Source organism: Rousettus aegyptiacus, unplaced genomic scaffold (assembly GCF_014176215.1).
Source record: "Rousettus aegyptiacus isolate mRouAeg1 unplaced genomic scaffold, mRouAeg1.p scaffold_m13_p_9, whole genome shotgun sequence".
NCBI lineage: Eukaryota > Metazoa > Chordata > Mammalia > Chiroptera > Pteropodidae > Rousettus > Rousettus aegyptiacus.
Window position 1 is genome coordinate 70,081,954 of NW_023416312.1, and position 21,497 is coordinate 70,103,450.

Below are 21,497 nucleotides of genomic sequence, written 5' to 3' on the forward strand. Positions count from 1 at the left end.
CTAGTGGTTACCAGAGGTTAGGGAGTAGGGGGAGGAGGAGGTGGTTGGGGTAAAGGAGGTCAAATATGTGCTGACAGAAAGAAATTTAACTATGGGAGGTGAACACATAGTGCAAATATATGTACGCCTAACTGTTAAAGTGCACAGCTGAAATTTATTGGATTTTGTTAACCAATGTCACTATAATAAATAAATAAATAAATAAATAAATAAATAAATAAATGAATGAATGAAACATGAATCCTAGAACCAATATGACTAGGTTTGAATGTAGCTCCTCTATTTGGTAATTCTGTACCTTGGGATTTTTTTTAATGCCTCTGTGCCTTCATTTTCTTACCTATAAAATGAAATAATACTAGTTTTTCCTTTATGGGGTTAATGTGAGGATTAAATGAGTAGATATTTGTAACCTTGTCAGCGGATACTTGTAAAGCTGTTATAACTGATCCTGGCAGATAGTAAATGCTATTTGTTAAATAAAAATTAATTAATTGATCCATTCTCAACTCATGGCCTGTTAGAATTCTGTTGAAGGTAAAAAAGAGAAACCTCTTAATTACTAAATTTAATGCATTCTTCAGTTCTTAGCTAATTTGACCTTTGAGCAACATGACACAGCGGACCACTAAATTCGTCTTGGATTTCCCTTTATTTCCTGGATTCCTCTTTCATGGTTCTTCCCATATCTTTCTGATATTTTCTTCTCAATTTCTCTTGTAATTTCCTTTGGTTTCTATTTTTGGTCCTCTTTCCTTTTCTCTCTATACCTCAATAAATCTGATAGAAAAAAAATTCTCCAAACCATTCTCATAATAGAAAAGTCTCTCTATAATCTAATTTCTATTGATCTCTTCAGACTCATCTTTCAGTATCCCATCTTCTGGAATAGCTTGAACTTTCCAGAATGTTTTGGTAGTGCTGCTTCCTCTGTCAGGAAATACCCTTCTATCCTTATAAATATTTCCTGATTTTTCAAGTCTTAAATGAATTTTCCTTGATACCTTAGTTGAGTTTTCTCCTTTACATCTTATATTTATATATTGTAGATACCAGTATCCCCAGATTCTATGATAGCAAAGAGCTCAGTATTTGCTGATTGACTGTATTATAGCATCTAAATTAATATGTTGCATGTATTTATTGTTTTCAGGCAACTATACATGTCTTGAGAAAAAGATTTATTTTTCAATCTTTAGCTCCTTGGTGCTAAGCAATTACTTAAACACAGCAAATAGTTAAATTATTTACATTTTAAAACCTCTCCAGACATTTATATTGTGATTTCTGTAATAATCTAAACATGTTTTCAGCTGTCAAAATTTACTAATTTGATTTTATTTCCTCTGAAGAACGTCTGAAGTGACAAATAGGATTCCTCTAACCTTTAAAAATAGCATACACAGAGCAGTATTTAGGCGATATGAGGAATAATTACATTTTTCTTAAGAGATGTCCTGGACACATGCTTAGGGAAGTCGTCAAAAAGTGTGTGGTACTGCAAGCCTATGGATGGGCCCTAACTGCTAGCTCTTTGAATTTAAGAGAAGCAGAGAATCTGTCTATCATGTTAAGAACTGAAAATTTTATTTACCAGGGATGTCCGCGGCAAAGAACAGAAAAGGGTTCTTCCAAGAGCTACAAAAAGCAAGGGTCAAGAGGTCACAGAAATACAGTCATGACTGACTAGGTGGTGGATGCACAAAGAAGACGGAGACAGCTTTTAGAAAGAGTGGGAAAGAAACCAGCGACCGTTCTTCTTTTTTAATTTTTATTTTTGTGAGCGGAGTTCCAGATAGGAAATCTGGAAAGTGGTTTAAACTAAGCTCCACCCCTTGGGCCTTAGTAACAGTGAAGGGAAAGACTGTGATTGGCGGACAAGTTTAGCTAGGACCCAAGCGAACAGTGAGGGGGCGCTACACCTACCTAGCTCAGTGTGCGGTGCAGTTACGCAGAGGAGATGGCTTCGCTTTCCCGCCTTACAGTTTCTGGAAAGGTGCTGGCACACCCTAAGAATTGGGGAAAGATGGCCTTTCTAGATATGTCTCTAGGTATGTAGATCCGGATCCCAGGCCCCACTAGTCTGGGCAGCCGACTTTGAGCCGGAGATTTCGCGTCTGGCGGGCAGGCCTGCGGCGGTATGAGCCACACCCCTGGGTGGGTTGGGTAGTCACTGCCCCAACGCCATTAAGGCCGGCTGCCGGGCTCCGGCCCGTCTTTACCACTCGCATTTTTCCTGCTCCTCTGTCCATCTCCTCTTAGGTGGGAAAACTGGCTGTCATGCGGGGATTAAGGATTGCTGGGAGCGGACGGGTGGGGGAAATAAAATGCCGGCTGCTGCCATATTTTTTCTTCTGAGGAATGCTAGCAAGCTACCCGCCCCCTTAACAGAGGTGGAGCCGCACACTCCGTTCAGTAGGTCGTACTCGCTCCTCGGAATTCGAGCGCGTGGCACAAATAACTAGGTACCAGGGGTAGAAGGAGCAAGCCTTAGGCTGGCTGGCGAGGAGTGGTAGTCAGCAGCAAGCCGGGGCAAAGGGGTGTTTGCTTGCATGGTGCTTATTCAATTCAGACTATCTTTCCCTTCTGCTGGCGGCTGGCACCCTTTAGTTTAGTACGTCAGATCTCTATGTGCCATCATGCACTTTAGAAATGGCGGACGAGAGGGGAGGGAGAGGGGAGCAGAGCCGGGAAAGAGGAAACTTGAGCAGTGGGGGAGGGAGCAAAACTGGAAGAGCGACTTTAAAAATAAGAGGGGGAGGAGCAGCGCTATGAGGGCCGGCCTTCGATGCGGAGGGGAGGAGCAAGAAGGGTGAAACTTGGGAAGTGTAAAGAGGTTTCTCTTTAGGTATCAGGGTGGGAGAACAGAGTCCAGAAGGTTCAACCTAGAAGTGGCGGAGGTGGGGGTGATCCATAGAAAAGAGGTGAGAAGGGTAAGGAGGGCATACCTTAGAAATAGAGGGGAAATACAGTTGATTGCTGTGAGGACCGAGGCAATGAGCAGGAAAGGCAGATAGGAGAAATGGGAGGAGCAGAGAAGGCGAGTGGGGGAGTTATTTAAAAATGAAGGGGTAGAGTAGGAAAGCAGGAAAGCAGACTTTAAAAATGAGAGGGGAGAGCAAAGCAAAGAAGATGGATATTAGCGAGGAAGGAGGAGTAAGGAAAGCAGACAAGTGGGAGTGAAGAGGAGCATGGGTGAAAGACCTTAGAAATGGAAGTGGAGTAAAGATGGAAGATCTTAGACATTAGTGAGGAACAATGAGGGTGGAACTTAGAAATGGAAGGGCACAGAGCAGGGAGGGTTGACCTTATAAATGAGAAGGGAGAAGAAGGATGGAGTTTAGAAATGAGGAAGGAACAGGAGTTCAGACCAATAATATGAGACAGGGAGCAGCAGTGAGGGCGATCATTAGAAGTGGGGAAAGGAGGAGCAGGGAAAGTGGACCTTAAGAATGAGATTGGACAAGCAAAGGGAGGGCAGATCTCAGAAATGATCAAAGTATTATAGCCAGGGAGGACCTTATAAGTGGTAGGTAGCAAGTAGAGTGGATTTTAGAAATAAGGATGAGGGAGCAGAGCAGGGAGGGTGAGTTTTTTAAATGAAAGGGGGTTCTTTGCCTTTTTATTGTTGTGTTGTAGAAGTTCTTTATATATTATGGATACTGAACCCTTCTCATATATGATTTACACACATTTTCTGTGAGTTGTCTTTTTCACTTTCGATAGTGTTCTTTGAAGCACAAAAGTTTTTAATTTTGATAAATTACAATTAATTTTTATGTTCATACTTTAGTATCATAGCTAATAAATTATGAAGATTTATCCCTGTGTTTCCTTCTAAGAGTTTTTTAGTTTTAGTTTTTACATCTTTGACCCATTTTGAGTTAATTTTTTGCCTATGGTGTGAGATCCAGCTTCTTCGAGGTGTGCATGTCCAATTGTTCTAACATCGTTTGTAAAAAAGACTTTTTTTTTCTGCTAATGAATTGCTTTCTTTATTTTTAGATAGTTCACTGCTAGTGTATAGAAATAGAATTTATTTTTGTGTATGGATCTTGTATTATTTATCCTTGTTGAACTTGCTTATTAGCTCTAGTGTGTGTGTGTGTCCCTGTTCGTCCTTAGGGTTTTCTGTATAAAAGATCATGAAATCTAAGAATAGAGATAGATTTACTTCTTTCTTTCAAATCTGGTTGCCTTTTTTTTTTCTTGACTAATTGCCCTGGCTACAATTTCCAGTGAAACGTTAAATAGATGTGGTGAGAAGACATCCTTGACTTATTTCTGCCTTAACTTGTTTCTGGTCTTAGGGGGAAAGCTTTCAGTCTTTCACCATGGATTTTTCATGGATACCTTTTACAAGGTTGAGGAAGTAACCTAATCCTCCTCTGAGGGGGAATGACCATGAATAATACCTACAACATTTCCTTGTTTTTCTTTTTCCTTTAAGGTGTTTTTAACAATCTATTTCATGATCAGTATCAACAGGCTTCATTCTTCTAAGACAGTTCCTGTGATTCTAGACTGCTTCATCCCCCCTACCCCTAGCTCCAACATGAGTTCCAAAATACTTTGTGACTTTAAAACTACTTTCAAATGAACGTGCTTGATCTCGGCTGATCTTGGAAGCTAAGCAGGGTCTGGCCTGATTAGTACTTGGATGGGAGACCACTTAGTAATACCGGGTGCTGTAGGCATTAAAAAAATTACTTTTAAAAAATAATAATTGGTCACTGCATAGGGCTGGGGCTATGATGAGGGAAGTGGGGCACTTGCCAAGGGTGCAGAATTTAAGGAGACAACAAAAATTCAGTGAGCAAGATAAATAATATTTTAATGAAATATTTAAAAATCAAATGAACAAACTATAGCCCTGTGGCTGGTCACCTGTTCTTATAAATATTTTTTTAAATATGTAAATAAAGGAATAAGAGTTGAGGCAAGTTTGTGCAAGTATGGGATCTGATCTGGTCTTTTTTGTTGTTGATTATTTTGTTCATGCCTGACATGGAAAAATTGAGTAAATGTTGTATGTCCTTCCAAAAGTGGACCTAAAGCCTCCCTTTTGGATAGCTAGCAATTTTGCAAGTTCTGGAATACTTACCTTCTCTCTCTCTCTCTGGATTTGGATATTGAACTTTAGTTACATAATAGACTTAAGAGAGATGGAAAACATCCGGTTGACACATGGGGTTTAAACAGTAGATAATGTCAAGCTCTGGGAGACTGTGGGGAGTGGTTGTTTGATGTAACTTAGACAATAGCAGATTCAAGGGATTTAGGAGGCACTGTCATTTAAGTAGATGATTACAGCTAGAAGGATATTAGAGAGTCTGGTTTGGAAAAGATTGGCTCAAATAATATGTGAAAGGCTGAAAAAAGATGTTGACATGAGTATGGTAAGTTAGTTGGAGGTTCCGTATGAGAGTAAAATTTTGTAATCAGGGTTGTAAAAAATTATAAGAGTTCATTATTTTGTGTTCTTAAACATTTGTTCTCCATCTCCATATTTATACTATTTCAGACAAATGAAAGATCAGGTTTTGATCTTTTCAGAGGAACAGGCAAAACTTTTGACTAGTATGAAAAACCCTTTCAGTTTGAAGCCAAGAAAAATACAGCATAAAGAGCAAATAACACATTGTTTCCATGAGTTGATGAAAAATCCATACTTTTCCAGTAAATTTCCGTATGTTTTTATTGTGAATATATTACTTTTAACAGTGCATATCTTTGTCTTTGGATAACTATGCATATGTATTAGAAAAGCAATTTTATTATTTATATATACATAATTTTATATTATTTTAATATTTATATATTATATAAATATTTATTTGAATATAAGAATATTACTTCCACTGTAATAAAAGGTACTAAAATAGGAAAAGGTTGTACAAATTTATTTTTGTTCTTGTACCTAGTGAACATTCCCAAAAGGTACTATAGTCTTTGTAGAAATTAAAGGCAAAAATAAGACCAAAATTGAAACTGGCAACAGTAAGAACTTAATAGGAACTGTACTTCCCTATTCACCACTACTAGCTAAAGGAGACTAAAGTGAAAGTACTGTAGGAGGAACACTTTCTTCTTTCTAGATGCATTGGAACATAGCTCCATAAATGTTTATAAAGCATCCACTCTGTATTAAGCACCATGCTAGGCACCTTAGTACACTGAAAAACAATGGTCTCTTCTCAAGTAGCTCATAATCTAGTTGGAGAGGCAGTTAAGTAAATATGTGCGATTATATGTTGTTTTAAGTGTTCAGGAAGTATGTATAGTCAGAGTCTCTCAGAAATTGAGAGGAACCCGTCGCTTACATTTTTTGAGCCTTCTAATATTTTAAGTATGTAAAAAATGAGAAAAGTGTTTACAAAAACTGAGGTATGTTTTAAATGTTTACAAATAGTAAACCAGTACTTTTTCATTTAACCATGCATATTCTAAAATACAAGGGAATATAATTATATTTTTCACAAGAAAATTAATTGTATAATTTACATAAAAATTTAATTATTCGTATGATGACTCAAGCAGTGTGATCTGTTTTAAACTCTATGAGGAATATTGTCTTCAATGTTGACAGTGTATTTCTGAGACCAGGTGTATCTGACTTAGGCTCTTTGGTGAGGCCTAGGCCAGATGGTTCTCCTTGAGAGATTTGACTAAGTGTTTTCCAGATGGATTTAGTGAAGAATATCACTATAGAGAGTAGCTTGAATACAGCACTGTGTCTCTGTAATGATATATCTTGAGAACTAAAAGAAAGGACATGAGAATCTGGGAAAAGATTGATTGTTGTATTTGGAATACTTTCTTCATAACTTCATTGACTATGTTAAAAGTGCCCTTACACATCGTAGCCAGGATCAAAAGCATTTGTTTTCTCTTCCCTATGGAGAGCCTGAACAGCAATTGGATTTCATCTCTAAATCATAGCTGATAAGATCTTTGATTTCTAGCTCTACTATTATAGTTTCACTATAGTTCAACAAATCGGATGGTGGCCTCTGGAATTACAAAGTACAGGGCTTAAAATTGTGTATAATTTCACTTAAAACAAAACAAAACAAAAACAAACCTGCTACACATTCCAAGGGTGTAAATAATCGAAACATTAAAGTAATTAAAATTTTCAGTAAGTTTGTAAAAGACCATTATGTTTGAAAAGTCAAGACCTCTAGTTTTTCTCAGGGTTTTTTCTTTCTGCTATGAAACCATCTATTATTATTTTTTAATTAAATTTATTGGGGTACCATTGGTTATGACAATTTTCAGGTGTACCTTATAATTTGACATCTATTGTCTGATTACCACCCAAAGTCCAGTTTCCTTCAGCTACCATATCTTTTATCCCCTTTACCCACTGCACCCTCCCCCTACCTCCCTATATCTGACCCCCTTTACCTCGTCTACCTCCTACCTCCTCCCCTACCCCTACACTCCGATAACCACTAGTCCATTCTTCATGTCCCTGAGTCTCTGTTTGTCCTGTTCATTTATTGCTTTTACATTTAAATCGCACATATAAGTGATATCGTGATTTTGAACTTCTTCGGTCTGGCATATTTTGCTTAGCATGATTATCTTGAGGTCCATCCATGTTGTCACAAATGGCAGTATTTCGTCTCTTATGGCTGAGTAATGTTCCATTCTATATATGTACCACAGCTTCTTTAGCTAATCATCTATTGTAGAACTTTTCGATTGCTTCCATGTCTTGGCCACTATGAATAACACTGCTATGAACATCGGTGTGCAAATATCTTTTTGGAAATGGGTTTTCAAGTCTTTGGGGTAAATACCTAGTAGTGAGATTGCAGGATCATGTATGTGGTAGGTCAATTCTCAGTGTTTTGAGGAACCTCCATACTGTTTTCTATAGTGGCTGTACCAATTTGCAGTCCCACTAGCACAGCAGGAGGGTTCCTTTTTCTCTGCCTCCTCACCAACATTTGTTATTACTTGCCCTGTTGATTATAGCCATTCTAAGAGGTGTGAGATGGTATCTTATTGTGGTTTTTATTTGCATTTCCCTAATAGCCTGTGATGTTGAGCATCTTTTCATAATGTTTTGCTGGCCATTTGTATGTCCTCAAGGGAGAAGCGTCTGTTCAGGTCCTCTGTCCAATTTTTGATTGGATAGTTTGTTTTTTTGTTCTTATTGAGTTGTATGACTTCTTTGTATATTTTGGATATTAGGCCCTTGGCTGAGGTGTTGCTTGCAAATATATTTTCCCATTGAGATGTTTGTCTCTTTACCTTTTTACAATTTCTTTTGCTGAGCAGAAGCCTTTTAGTTCGATGTAGTCCCATTCGTTTATTTTAGCTTTAATTCCCTTCCCTTTGAGGTCAAATTCATAAAATCCTCTTTAGGACCAAGGTCCTTGAGTTTAGTTTCTATGTTTTCTTCTATGCATTTTACTGTTTCAGGTCTTATATTCAGGTCCTTAATCCATTTTGAGTTAATTTTGGTGTGCGGTAACAGGCAACAGTCTAGTTTCATTCTTTTTCAGGTGGCCTTCCAATTTTCCCAGCACCATTTATTGAAGAGGCTTTCCTTTCTATACTGTATGTTTTTGGCTTTTTTGTCAAAAATTATTTACCCATATAAATGTGAGTTTACTTCTGGACTCTTGATTCTGTTCCATCGGTACATAGGTCTGTTTTGCTGCCAGTACCATGCCGTTTTGATTTCTGTTGCTTTGTAGTATAATTTGAAGTTTGACAGAGTGATGCCTCCAGCCTTGTTCTTTTTTCTCAGGATGGCTTTGGAAATTCGGGGTCTTTCGTGCTTCCATACAAATCTGATGATTTTTTGTTCTATTTTCTTAAAAAATGCCAATGAAATTTTGGTGGGGATTGCATTAAATCTGTATAATACTTTAGATATTATGGTCATTTTAACTATGTTGATTCTTCCAATCCGAGAACAAGGAATACCTTTCCATTTCTTTGTATCTTGTTCGATTTCTTTTACTAGGGTCTTGTAGTTTTCATTATATAGGCCCTTCACATGTTTTGTTAAATTTATTCCTAGGTATTTTATTATTTTTGTTGCAATTGGAAAATATTTTTTCCACTTCTTTTTCTGATGTTCCATTATTAGAATGCTATGGATTTTTGAACTGTGTTTGCTTCTTGTTTCTAGTAGTGTTCTTGTGGAGTCTTTAGGGTTTTCTATAAAGAGAATCACATCATCTGCAAATAGTGACAGTTTGACTTCTTTGCATCCTATTTGGATGCCTTTTATATCTTTTTCTTGTCCGATTGCACTCGCTAGGACCTCCAATGTTACATTGGATAGCAGTGGCGATAGTGCACGGCCTTGCCTTGTTTCTGATCTTGGAAGGTTTTTAGTTTTTCACCATTAAATATAGTGTTGACTGAGGGTTTATCTTATATAGCCTTTATTATATTAAGAAATTTTCCTTCTATATCGACTTTGTTAAGTGTTTTTGGTAGGTTTTTGATGATTGTTTTAATCTCCATACTGCTGATCAGTCTATTTAGGTTTTCCAGATCTTCTTGATTTAGTCTAGGAAGATTGTATTTTTCTAAGTATTGGTCCATTTCTTCTAGGTTATTAAATTTGGTGTTATATGCTTTTTCATAGTATTCTTGCATGGTCCTTTTTATTTCTGCGATGTCAGTCGTAATTTCTTCCCTTTCATCCCTGATTCTGTTTATTTGTGTCCTTTCTCTTTTTTCTTTGGTGAGTCTAGCCAGGGGTTTGTCAGTTTTATTAACTTTCTCGTAGAACCAGCTCTTTGTTGTATTTATTTTTACTATTGTTTGTTTGTTTTCAATTTTTTTTATTTGTGCTCTAATTTTGATTTTTTTCCTTCTGCTGATTTTAGGCTTCATTGTTTTTTTTTCTTTTCCAGTTTTTAAGATGAAGCGTTAGGTGATTTATTTGGGCTTGTTCTTGTTTTTAGAGATAGGCCCGTAATTATATGAACTTTTCTTTTGTGACTGCTTTTGTCGTGTCCCAAAAGTTTTGATATGTTGTACTATCATTATCATTTGTTTCTATGTATCTCTTGTTATCTCTTTTTATTTCTTCTGTGACCCACTTATTCTTCAGTAGCATGTTGTTTAATCTGCATCTGTATTTGTGGTTCTTTCCAATTTCTTTTGCAGTTGATGTCCAGCTTCAAAGCGTTATGATCGGAGAATATGGTTGAAATGATTTCAGCCCTCTTATATTTGTTGAGGCTATTTCTGTGTCCCAGTATGTGGTCGATTCTTGAGAATGTTTCATGTGTAGTAGAGAAGAATATATAAGCAGCTGTTCAGGGATGGAAGGTTCTGTAAATGTCAATTATGTCCAGTTTGTCTAATGTGTCATTTAAGGATGTGATTTCCTTATTGATTTTCTGTTTGGATAATCTGTCCATATCTCACAGGGAGTCTTTAGGTCCTCTACTACAATAGTGTTTTAGTCTATATCTCCCTTTAGTTTTGTAATTGCTTTATATATTTCAGGGCTTCCTGATTGGGAATCTAGATATTAATAAGTGTTATGTCTTCTTGGTTCACGATTCTCTTTATCATTATCAGTGTCCCTCAGTATCTTTCTTTACCTTTTTCATTTTGAAGTCCATTTTGTCCGATAATAGTACCGTTACTTCCGCTTTTCTCTGAATTCCTTTGCTTGAAATATTATTTTCCACCTTTTCACTTTGAGTCTATATTTGTCTTTAGAGATGAGATGTGTCTCCTGGAGGCAGCATGTGGTTGGATTTTGTTTGTTTTTTGATTCATTCTGCAATTCTGCCGTTTTATTGGTGAGTTCAGTCCATTTCCATTTAGGGTGATAATTGAAATATGAGGTCTTACAGCCATTTTATCTTTTGTTTTCTGGTATCTCGGTTTTTCCATTGCTTCTTTGTCCTTGTGTTTCTGTTTTATTTTGGTTAGCTTTTGTGGGTTTTGCCTCTGATTCTTCTTCTCTTATGTTATATACTTCAGTTCTCACTCTATGGTGTGTGGTTACCATTACAAATATGAAAAAGATAGTGATATATATATATATATATATATATATATATATATACACACACACACACATACATACAGTCATCTATTTTCTTCTGTGTGTGCCTTATCTCCTTCCCCCTTTGTGAATTTGGATATTTGAATCCTCTTTTCAGTCATTGTTGTCTCAGTTTGTTTCTATATATGCTGAATGTTCATTACTATCTTGCTATAGCAATTCTCTTCTTATTTTTTTAAGCCTATAATGCCCTGTTCTTAGTAACGGTTGCACTCCTCTGCATCTATTTGCCTGATAGTCACTTTATTCCCAATAATAATAATAATAATAATAATTATTATTATTATTATTATTTTGTTATTTTGTTTTAGGTGAGTTTAAGGTAAACCCATGACAAGCCAGAGAGAGGAGAGGGGCCAGAGAAGTCACGCCCTGGGGTGGGAGGGCGTAGTTTTTATGGGATTATGTGGGGATAGGGTACAGAATGGGGAATGTCAATTGAGCATCCGGATTAGGGCGTGGCACCAGGGTTTTAGGATAGGCCCTTGTGTGGATTCTGATGTCAAGCCGGGGAAGCCTCCAGGTAGGCATCTGCCTGGCCCGACCTAACAGTGAGCTGACCCCTTTCAGGATTTCCTGTAGAGTAGGCCTGGTAGTGGAGAATACTCTCAATTTTTGTATGTCTGAAAAGGTCTTAATTTCTCCTTCATATCTAAAGGAGAGCTTAGCTGGATACATTGTTCTAGGCTGCTAGTTCCTTTCGCTTAATAGTTTAAATATTTGATTGCATTCCTTCTGGCTTGTAAGGTCTATGGTGAGAAGTCCGATTATAATCTAATTGGCTTTCCTTTATACGTTACTGTTTTCTTCTCCTTGGCTGACCTGAGAATTCTATCTTTGTCATTGATTTTTGATACCTTTAATAAAATGTTTTTTTGTTGAAGGCCCTTTTGTGTTGAGATAATTGGGTGTTCTGTTGACTTCTTGAATTCCAAGTTCCAGCTCATTCCCTAGATTTGGGAATCTAGATTCTCGTCCACTATCTGTCTGAAAATGCTTTCTAGTCCCTGCTCCTTTTCCTCGCCTTCAGTTATGCCCATTATTCTTATGTTTCCTCTCTTGATGTTATCAGCTAGTTCTTGAATTTTCTTTCATTATTTTTCATTTTTCTATTTCTCTCTTCTTCCTTCTGATTTATTTCTAGATTTCTGTCTTTGATAATCCTGACCCTTTCCTCCATTTGGTCGACTCTATTTCCCAAGCTTGCTATTTCATTTTTCAACTCTTGCAATGTGTTTTTTGAATCTCCAGAATATCAATTCTGTTCTTTTTGAGGGTTTCAATCTCTTTGTTCTGCTCATCTAGTTTTTTTTTCAATTCCTGAAATTGTTGATACGACTCCTTTTGCAACTCACTGAGTTTTTTCAGAAGTACCATTGTGAATTTTCTGTCAGTTAAGTCTCACATTTCTATGTCTGTTAAGCTCATTTCATGGAGATTTTTCTCTTTTTTTTGTGAGATACCTTGTCACCTTGGTCGTTCATGGTGTTTAATGGACTATTTCTCCGCCTGGGCATTAATGGAAGTGTATTTTGTTGTTTTTTTCAGAAAGAAGATTTATTATATAAATGTCTCTCTTTAGCCTGCTGCAAAGGAAGCATTTTTTCTTTTGGTTTCTAGTAGATGGCATCTGAGCCTCTCAGATCCCTGCTTTATATAAAGCCTAAAAATGACTTTAAAATTTTTTTGTAGACATTTAATCCCACTTGCTACACTCAATTTTATTCATTGTCAGTATTAACAACTGTTTGGGTAGTGTTTGCTTTGATTCTCCTGGGGCTCCGTGGTGATTGGTCTCAGAGGATATGAGGGGAGGAGCCCCCTTGGTTGGGTGTTGGGAGCTGCAGCTCAGACTCAGTTTTTTATCCAGGGCCGGTAAAAATCAACTGCTGTTTGTATGCGTCCAGACCTGCTTCTCTGCTTTCCCTGATGACTGAGCCCTGCTGCAGGCTGCATAAAAAATCCGGGCACTTCTAGGCAGGCTGATCAGGGAAGTCACTGCACCTTCACCCCTCCCCCTTTGCCTGCAAGGAACTCCGGAAGCTATGAGAGGCAGCTTCTTTATTACTCACAGTCCATTGCCCAACACCCAGAATTCTGACCTGTGGTAGCTCAATGTGCAGATCCCATGCTCAAATGTGCTGGCGGGTGTTTTTTTTGAGCTTTAGATGTTCAGCTTATTTTTGTTTCAAGGGGAGAGATCTCAGGATGTCTCTCACTCTTCTGTGTTTTCCCAGAATCCTCCCATCTATTATTAATTTTGTCCCACTTAATTCTTTTCCGATTAGCCTTGAGAATACTAACCAGTGATGTTTGCAGCTGTAGTGTTTATCCTGGGATAACTTGCAGATTACAGTCCTAACCTAACCCCCAAAGTTTGCCACGAAATGTCTCGCTTTTATTATTTTCACATTGCCCTAGTATATTGATAGTCTTTGGGAACAAATGATATCATTCAATTTCGAGCATTCTGTTTTTAGTAGTGGTATTTCCATTTGAAAAATATAGTAATTCTTAATCACTCAAATCCTAGAAAACGTAGTATCCCTACACATGATGTTAACAACATTCTCGAACAGTTGTTAGCTGAAGATTCATTTGATGAATCTGATATATGCATACATTACTGTTACATCAGGATTAGAGACAAGTTCTATTTAGAAATAAATCCAAGAACAGTTTTTGTATTTTGTTTTCATACTTAAAATCAGTCAGATTTGCTTCAGCCTCAGAGAATGTGTTTATGTAAAATTACACTAATGCTGGCAGTGAGTTGTATTTTTTTTTCTAAACAGGAAATGGGTTAACATACACCTTTATACTCAGAGGGGGAAAAAGAAATTCATAATAGAAAAGTTATGTATTTTTTACAGGCTGCATGCGTACAACCGAGAAAGCTTTTTAGTGTGTCAATAACTCTTAAATGTCAATTCAGTTTAAAGTATTTTTTAAACAGATGAAAGTACAATATACTATTAACTAAAATATAAAGGTAGAAAAAGGCCTAGAATCACCCTGACATTGGAATGGAAACATCAAGTAGGAAAGCATCAATCCCTCATTTTACAAATCAGAAGACTGAGCCCAAAGAGGGAAAGTGATATGCCTAAGGTTAGCTAATGGCAGAACTGGGATTAGAACATAAATCTCCTGAACATAGAGGGTTTTGAAAGTCATGCTAAGCCTTGTAAAGGATATCCTATAGGTCAGTTGTTCCATTCCATGACTGTGCATCAAGATCATATTGTTACCTAACAGTCAAAGAACCATTTAGAAAAGAATGAAAGGGATTTCACTGCTAAATTCATTGATACTTCTACTTAGGCTATACCTGAGATTCTTTTTTTTTCTGTCTCATGATACATTTTTATGTTGGGGGCATGCATAGATATCTTTCCCTAATGACGTTTTTCCCAATTATTTTTCAATTTGAATATTTGTCAATTTAAAATGAAATGTTCATGAAATCCCAAATACTGTTCATTTCTAGAAAACCTAGCATAGAATGGATGTGTAAGATTATATAGCTGAAATATGTTAATTTTCTCCCTTTTGAATCTGAAACACCTTTGAGATTAAAATTTCCTGCTCACTTGACTTTCATCACAGTTGGTATTTTAAATACTGTTGTCTGGACCCTGCATTAGTTTAGATGAATACTATGCCATACAGGCTTGTCCTAAAGTGACACCATATCAGTGTTCTAAGTGCAAAGAAAATGCAATAGTCAGCATTTAGGAAGAGGTGAGATAAAAGATTGTATTGAATAAAGCTTTTCTACTTTATTGGGAGCCATGTAGATCTTGACTTGAAAAAAACCCAAATATTTGCTTTTAAAGATTGAATGTTATATTAAATATGCCTATCATTCACCTTTTCTTTGAATATCCTCTTTTTGTAATCTAGGTAGTCTAGTTTTTGCTAAAACAAGTTTCCTTTAAAATGTGGACTTAATTTCTAAAGAAAGTCAAATGAAATAAAAATTATTACTACAGCCATGCCACCCTGAACAAGCCCGATCCTGTCTGATTTCAGAAGCTAAGCAAAGTCAGGCCTGGTTAGTACTTGGATGGGAGACCACCTAGGAAGACCAGGTGCTGTAGGAGTAAATAAAATAAAAAATAAGGGATTGTAAGCTGACAAGGTCCTTGCAATCTGTGAAGTCAACCAAGGATTGCCTCGCCTAAAAATACATATATATTAGGTAAAAGAAAAGATGGTTTCCTTTCAAATAGCTGTGCAGTGATAATATAAATTATTTAAAAAAGCATTGATCAATTTCCTGATTTCATGTGATAACTAATATAGTTGCCAAATACATGGAATGTTTTCAGTAAGTACTTGATATTTGGTAGATCGACATGGCATGGTGCCAGATGTTGTATGGATTTCTCCCCTCACCCCCTGTCCATAACCTTCACTACTTGTGCCTTAGCTCCTAACTTACTGAGGTATTGGCACTCAAGACTTTTCATCATCTACCTTATCTGTCTAACCTTTCGCCCCAGAACTCTCCAGCATTAATCTTCCATTGTATTCAAACTAATCTTTTCCCTGAATATACTTTATTAATTCTTGGCTCGAAGCCTTTTCTTTTGCTGTTTCCCTTTCTTGAAGTGCCCCAACTTTTCCCCTCATTCAAATCCTATCCATTTTACCCACCTCTGCACAGGATTTTGCAGCTGTTCCTATACACAGTAGTCTGTCTTTTTGCTGCAGTCCTGGAGAATTTAGTCTAAGTTAGTTGGTACTTAATCATATACAGGCAAGTCGCAGCCGGCAAATATACTCTTATGTTCAAATGCCTCATTCGTATGTCAGCTGTTGGATATGTAATTTTTCCTGTAGAAACAATATTTAAAAGGATGAGTATTTTTCTAGGGCAATGCACAAATGTCTGTTTGGTGCACTGATATTTGGATTTCAGCAATCATTTCTAATAATATTTTATGAAGCAATGTAGTTCAAGGTCAAACTTTGAATTCTTAAAAGGTATCTCTCATGTCACAGTTTAAGGACATCTTTCTATGGGTTCAGCCTCATTTCCTTGGTGACCTGGGGAGGTCTTTGATAACTATTGGTTCAGCAAGAATACTATGAGTTTTGGAGTATAAATGAAAAGAAGACCCGATCCTCTGTAAAGTTAAGAAATTAGTGTTTATTTGGGCCAAACAAAAGGACGTGCCGAGAGCAGAGCTCCAAGAATCCTTGAAACAGTACTCTGACTTGGAAAAGTGAGAGCTGCTTATATAGAATAAACGAGTGAGAGTAATATATCTAGTTCTTTAGAAGTTTCAGTTAGGGTACATGCATTTCAATAATTAACAGCTTTATATCAGGTGAAGAGAATGTACAGCTAAGGTTAGGTCATCATGCCCCATTAGCATCAGGGAGTCTGAGAATATAGTTTGAAAACAATTATTCTTCAAGGCAAACTTTTATCAGGCTGTAGAAGGAACAGGCACTGCTTTGTAGAATCATGTCTCTAATGTTGAAACTGTTGAAATGTATATATGATTATCCCCATGGAATGTACTCAGTAAGGAATTTGAAAGGATCTGTACACTCTTTTAGTTACTGGTTTTTAGTTAGAGCAGTTAAAAACACCCTTTCTTTCTTGGGGCGGGTTGGGGGGTGGGGAGAGCTTTGTGGTTGCAAGGAGATAGGTAGAAGAGGGTGAAGCTCTGGAGGCCCTTGCAGTCACTGTTCCTATTGGATCTGAGGTGGATGAAGAGAGGACTTTGTGTTTTTCTTTTCCTTTTACCCTGACACTACCTTAGTATAAACTTATTTCTTCATGCTTGGACGACTGCAGTCCTTCTGCCTACCCCAAAGTAATTGGTCTTCCTTTTTGTAGTCTCACTCTATTCTGTAATTTACTGCCAATTGCAAATTGATATTTCCCCAAACCATCCATTTCATTATCTTACTCCTGTGCTTTTTGAAGGTTCTGCATTGCTCACACAGTTGTTTGCATTCTTGGCTAAATATCAGAATTACTTGTTTTTTTTTTTTAAAAAAACAAATGCATGTGTCCCACTCCAGCCCTACTAAGTCGTGATCTCAGCTAGTGACTCTATATTTTAAAATACATCTCTCCAGATGATTCTGATGCACAGCCATGGTAGAGAACCACTGACCCATGGAAAACATTTAAAAGTCTTAGCATGACTTTAAAAGTCCCCCATTTGGAGATTTATATTCAAATCCCAGTTCTGCCATTAGCTAACCTTGGGCCTGTAACACTCTCTTGGCCTCAGCTTTCTCATTTGTAAAATGAGGGATTGGTGCTTTCCTGCTTAATGTTTCTATTTCCAGATTCAGGATGATTTTAGGCTTCTTCCTACCTTTATGTTTTAGTTAGTGCTATATTTTAGTTTTACTTGAGGAAAGCTAATTTCGAAGGCAGTATAAAAGAAACAAATGTGTGGGTGATTATTTTCAAGTCTAAACTATACCCATGACATGTTTTTTATCTTTTTTTTTTATAATTTACAATAACTCATTTTTTTAATTTTATATTAGATTCAGGTATATCGTACAATGATTAGACAATTATATAATTTATGACATGATTCTCCCCAATTACTCTAACATCCATCTGGCACTACACATAGCCATTACAATAATATTGACTATATTCCCTATGCTGTACTTTATATCCCCATAACTGTTTTGTAACTACTAACTTGTACTTCTTCATCCTTTTATATTTTCCGCCCAGCCATCCAAGACCGCTCCCCTCTATCAATCACCAGTTTGTTCTCTGTATCTGTGAGTCTGTTTTCATTTACCTTGATCTTTTTTTCCCTTAGATTCTGAGTGAAATCATGTGGTATTTCCCTTTCACTGTCTGACTTATTTCGCTTAGCATAGTACCATCTAGATCCATCCATGTCTTTGCAAATGATAACATTTCATTTTTTATGGCTGAGTAATATTCCATTGTATATATGTACCATAACTTCTTTATCCAGTCATCTATTGATGGGCACTTAGGTTGCTTTCATATCTTGGCTATTTTGAATAGTGCTGCCATGAACATAGGGATGCACAAATCTTTATGAATTAATGTTTTGCTTTTCTTTGGATAAATACCTAGAAATAGAAAGGTAGTTCTATTTTTAATTTTTTGAGGATCATCCAAACTGTTTTCCATAGTGGCTGTACCAATTTGCAGTCCTACCAACAGTGCACGAGGGTTACCTTTTTCCCTCATACCCACCAACACTTGTTTGTTGATTTATTAATGATAGCCATATTGACAGGTGTAAGATGATATCTCATTGTGGTTTTAATTTGCATTTCTCTGATAATTAGTAATGTAGAGCATCTTTTCATATTTCTATTGGCCGCCTGGTTATCCTCTTTGGATAAATGCCTATTCAGGTCTTCTGCCCATTTTAAATTGGATTGTTTATTTTTGTTGTTGTTGAATTGTATGGTTTTCTTATGAATTTTGGGGTATTAACCCCTTATCAGATGTATTATAACCAAACATCTTCTCCCATTCAGTGGATGTCTTTGTTTTGTTGATGGTTTCCTTTGCTGTGCAAAAACTTTTTCATTTGATGTAGTCCTATTGTATATTTTTTGTTTCCTTTGCCAAGGAGATATATCCAAAAAAATTACTAATAGCAATATCAGAGTTTATTGCCTACATTTTCTTCTAGAAGTTTTATGGTTTCAGGCTTTACATTTAAGTCTTTAATCCATTTTGAGTCTATTTTTGTATATGGTGTAAGAAGGTAGTCAAGTTTCATTTTCTTTGCATGATTTTGTCCAGTTTTTCTAACACCACTTATTAAAGGGACTGTCTTTACCCCATTGTATATTCTTGCCTACTTTGTCATATATTAAGTGAGTGTATAGGCGTGGATTTATTGCTGGGCTTTCTATTCTGTTCCATGGATCTATGTATCTGTTTTTATGCCAGTCCCATGCTGCTATTATTATTATAGCCTTATAGCATGGTTTGATATCAGGTAATGTGATACCTCTAACTTTGTTCTTCTTTCTCAAAATTGCCGTGGCAGTTTGGGGTCTTTTATGGTTCCATATAAATTTTTGGATTATTTGTTTTAGTTCTCTGAAAAAATGCCATTGTTATTTTAATAGGGATTGCATTGTATCTATAGATTGCATTGAGTAGCATGGGCATTTTAATGATGTTGATTCTTTCCACCCATGAGCATATGGGTATAAGCTTTCATTTATTCATATCTTTTTCAATTTCTTTTTTCAATGACTTATAATGTTCTGAGAACAGGTCTTTTATTTCCTTGGTCGAATTGCTTTCTAGGTATTTTATTGTTTTTGGTGCAATTGTAAATGGGATTGTTTCCTTAATTCTTTCTGAAAGTTCATCATTTATATATAAAAATGCAACTGACTTTTGAATAATGTTGTATCCTGCTACTTTATTGAATTCATTGATTAGTTCTGACAGTTTTTTTTGGTGAAATCTTTAGGGTACTCTATATATAGTGTCATTTCTGCAAATAATGACAGTTTTACTTCTTCCTTTCTACTTTAGATGCCTTTTATTTCCCTTTCTCATCTGATTGCTATAGCTAGGACTTCTACTATATTGAAAGGAAGTGGTGAAACTGGGCATCCTTATCTTGTTTTCCTGATCTTAAGGAAAACACTTTTAGCTTTTCCTTGTTGACTATGATGTTAGCTGTGGATTTGTCATATATGGTCTTTATTATGTTGAGGTATGTTCCCCCTATTCCTACTTTGCTGAGAGTTTTGATCACAAACTGATGCTGAATTTTGTTGCATGCTTTTTCTGCATCAACTGATATCATATGATTTTTGTCTTTCAATCAGTTAATGCAATATATCACATTAATTGATTCGCAGATATTGTACCAAACTTGCATCCCGGGAATTAATCCAACTTGATCATGGTATATAATATTTTTAATATATTGCTGAATTCAGTTTCCTAATATTTTGTGGAGGATTTTTGCATCAATGTTTATCAGGGATATTGGCCTATACTTTTCTTTTATTGTAGTGTCTTTGTCTGGCTTTGGAATGAGGGTAATGTTGGCCACATAAAAATCATAAAGCCTTCCCTCTTTCTGAATGTTTTGGAATAATTTGAGAAGAACAGGTGTTAATTCGTCCTTGAATGTTTGGTAGAATTCACCTGTGAAGCCATCTGTTCCAGGGCTTTTGTTTTTTGGAAGAGTTTTGATTACCGATTTGATTTCATTAGTAGTAATTGGTCTCTTGAGATTTTCTGTTTCCTCTTGATTCAGTCTTGGAAGATTATATGCTTTAAGGAATGTATCCATTTCTTCCAGATTGTCCAATTTATGGGCATATAATTTCTCATAGTATTTTATTATAATCTTTGTACTTCTGTGGAGTCTGTCGTTACTTCTCCTTTCATTAATGATTTTATTTAATAGGTCCTAACTTTTTTTCTTGATGAGTCAGGTAAAGGGTTTATCAATTTTGTTGATCCTTTTAAAGAACCAACTCTTGGTTTCATTAATCTTTTGTATTGTTTTTCTAGACTATTTTGTTTATTTTTGCTCTGATCTATATTTCCTTCCTTCTATTCACTTTGGGCTTTGTTTGCTGTTGTTTTTTTAGGTCTGTTAAGTGTAAGGTTAGATTGTTTATTTGAGCTTTTTCTTGTTTCTTGAGGTCGGCCTGTATTGCTATGACTTTCCCTTTTAGGACTTCTTTCGCTGTGTCTCATAGATTTTAAGTCACTGTGTTTTCATTTTCCTTTGTCTCTAGGTATCTTTTGATTTCTTCCATGATTTCATTGATAACCCATAGTTTAGTAGCACATTATTTAGCCTCCATGTGTTTTTGTATTTTACATTTTTATTCTTGTAGTTGAGTTCTGCTTTCATACCAGTGTGGTCAGAGGAGATGTTTGATGTGATTTCTGTGTTAAATTTACTGATACTTGTTTTGTGGCCAAACATGTGGTCTATCATTGAAAATGTTTCGTGTGCACTTGAAGAGAATGTATATTCTGTCGCTTTGGGATCAAATGCTGATATATTAAAGAGTTGCCAGTACTGTTACTTATGAGTCTAAATAGAATGAAAGTAGTGGCCCATTGTTAAGAAAATTTAAATTTCAACACCATAACAAAATACTTTGTAGTTTAGGGTAATGAACAGCCTTAGAGTAAGGCAAAATAAGTATAAAAATGATGTATTATTGACTAAGAGCCTTCTTATTATAGATTTGGATGAATACCAGAGTATTTTTTACCTTCTGTCTTGTAGAACAGTTATTGTGAGTCAAAACATCTTGATGCTATTGGCCAGGTAGCAGATATGACATTTATACCCCTTTGCTGAATGTGAACTATGACAGTCATTCTCTGTAAAGCCTATTTTGGAATGTCATTTTTATCAAAACCCCTTTGTATGTGAAAAATACAATGTTTTGCTTT

The 21,497-nt window shown here is 36.2% G+C and overlaps 1 protein-coding gene and 1 pseudogene across 1 annotated transcript in view; both read left to right on the forward strand.

The window, feature by feature from the left end:
• The first annotated feature begins 1,949 nt into the window (after nucleotides 1-1,949).
• Nucleotides 1,950-21,497, forward strand: part of LUZP4 (leucine zipper protein 4) — a 52,948-nt gene continuing 33,400 nt past the window's right edge. Inside the window, exon 1 of the mRNA XM_016137223.2 lies at nucleotides 1,950-2,051. Coding sequence (XP_015992709.2) covers nucleotides 1,961-2,051 — 91 coding nt within the window. The 5' untranslated portion in view covers nucleotides 1,950-1,960. The remainder of the gene's footprint in view (nucleotides 2,052-21,497) is intronic.
• Nucleotides 15,050-15,168, forward strand: LOC118608564 (annotated as a pseudogene).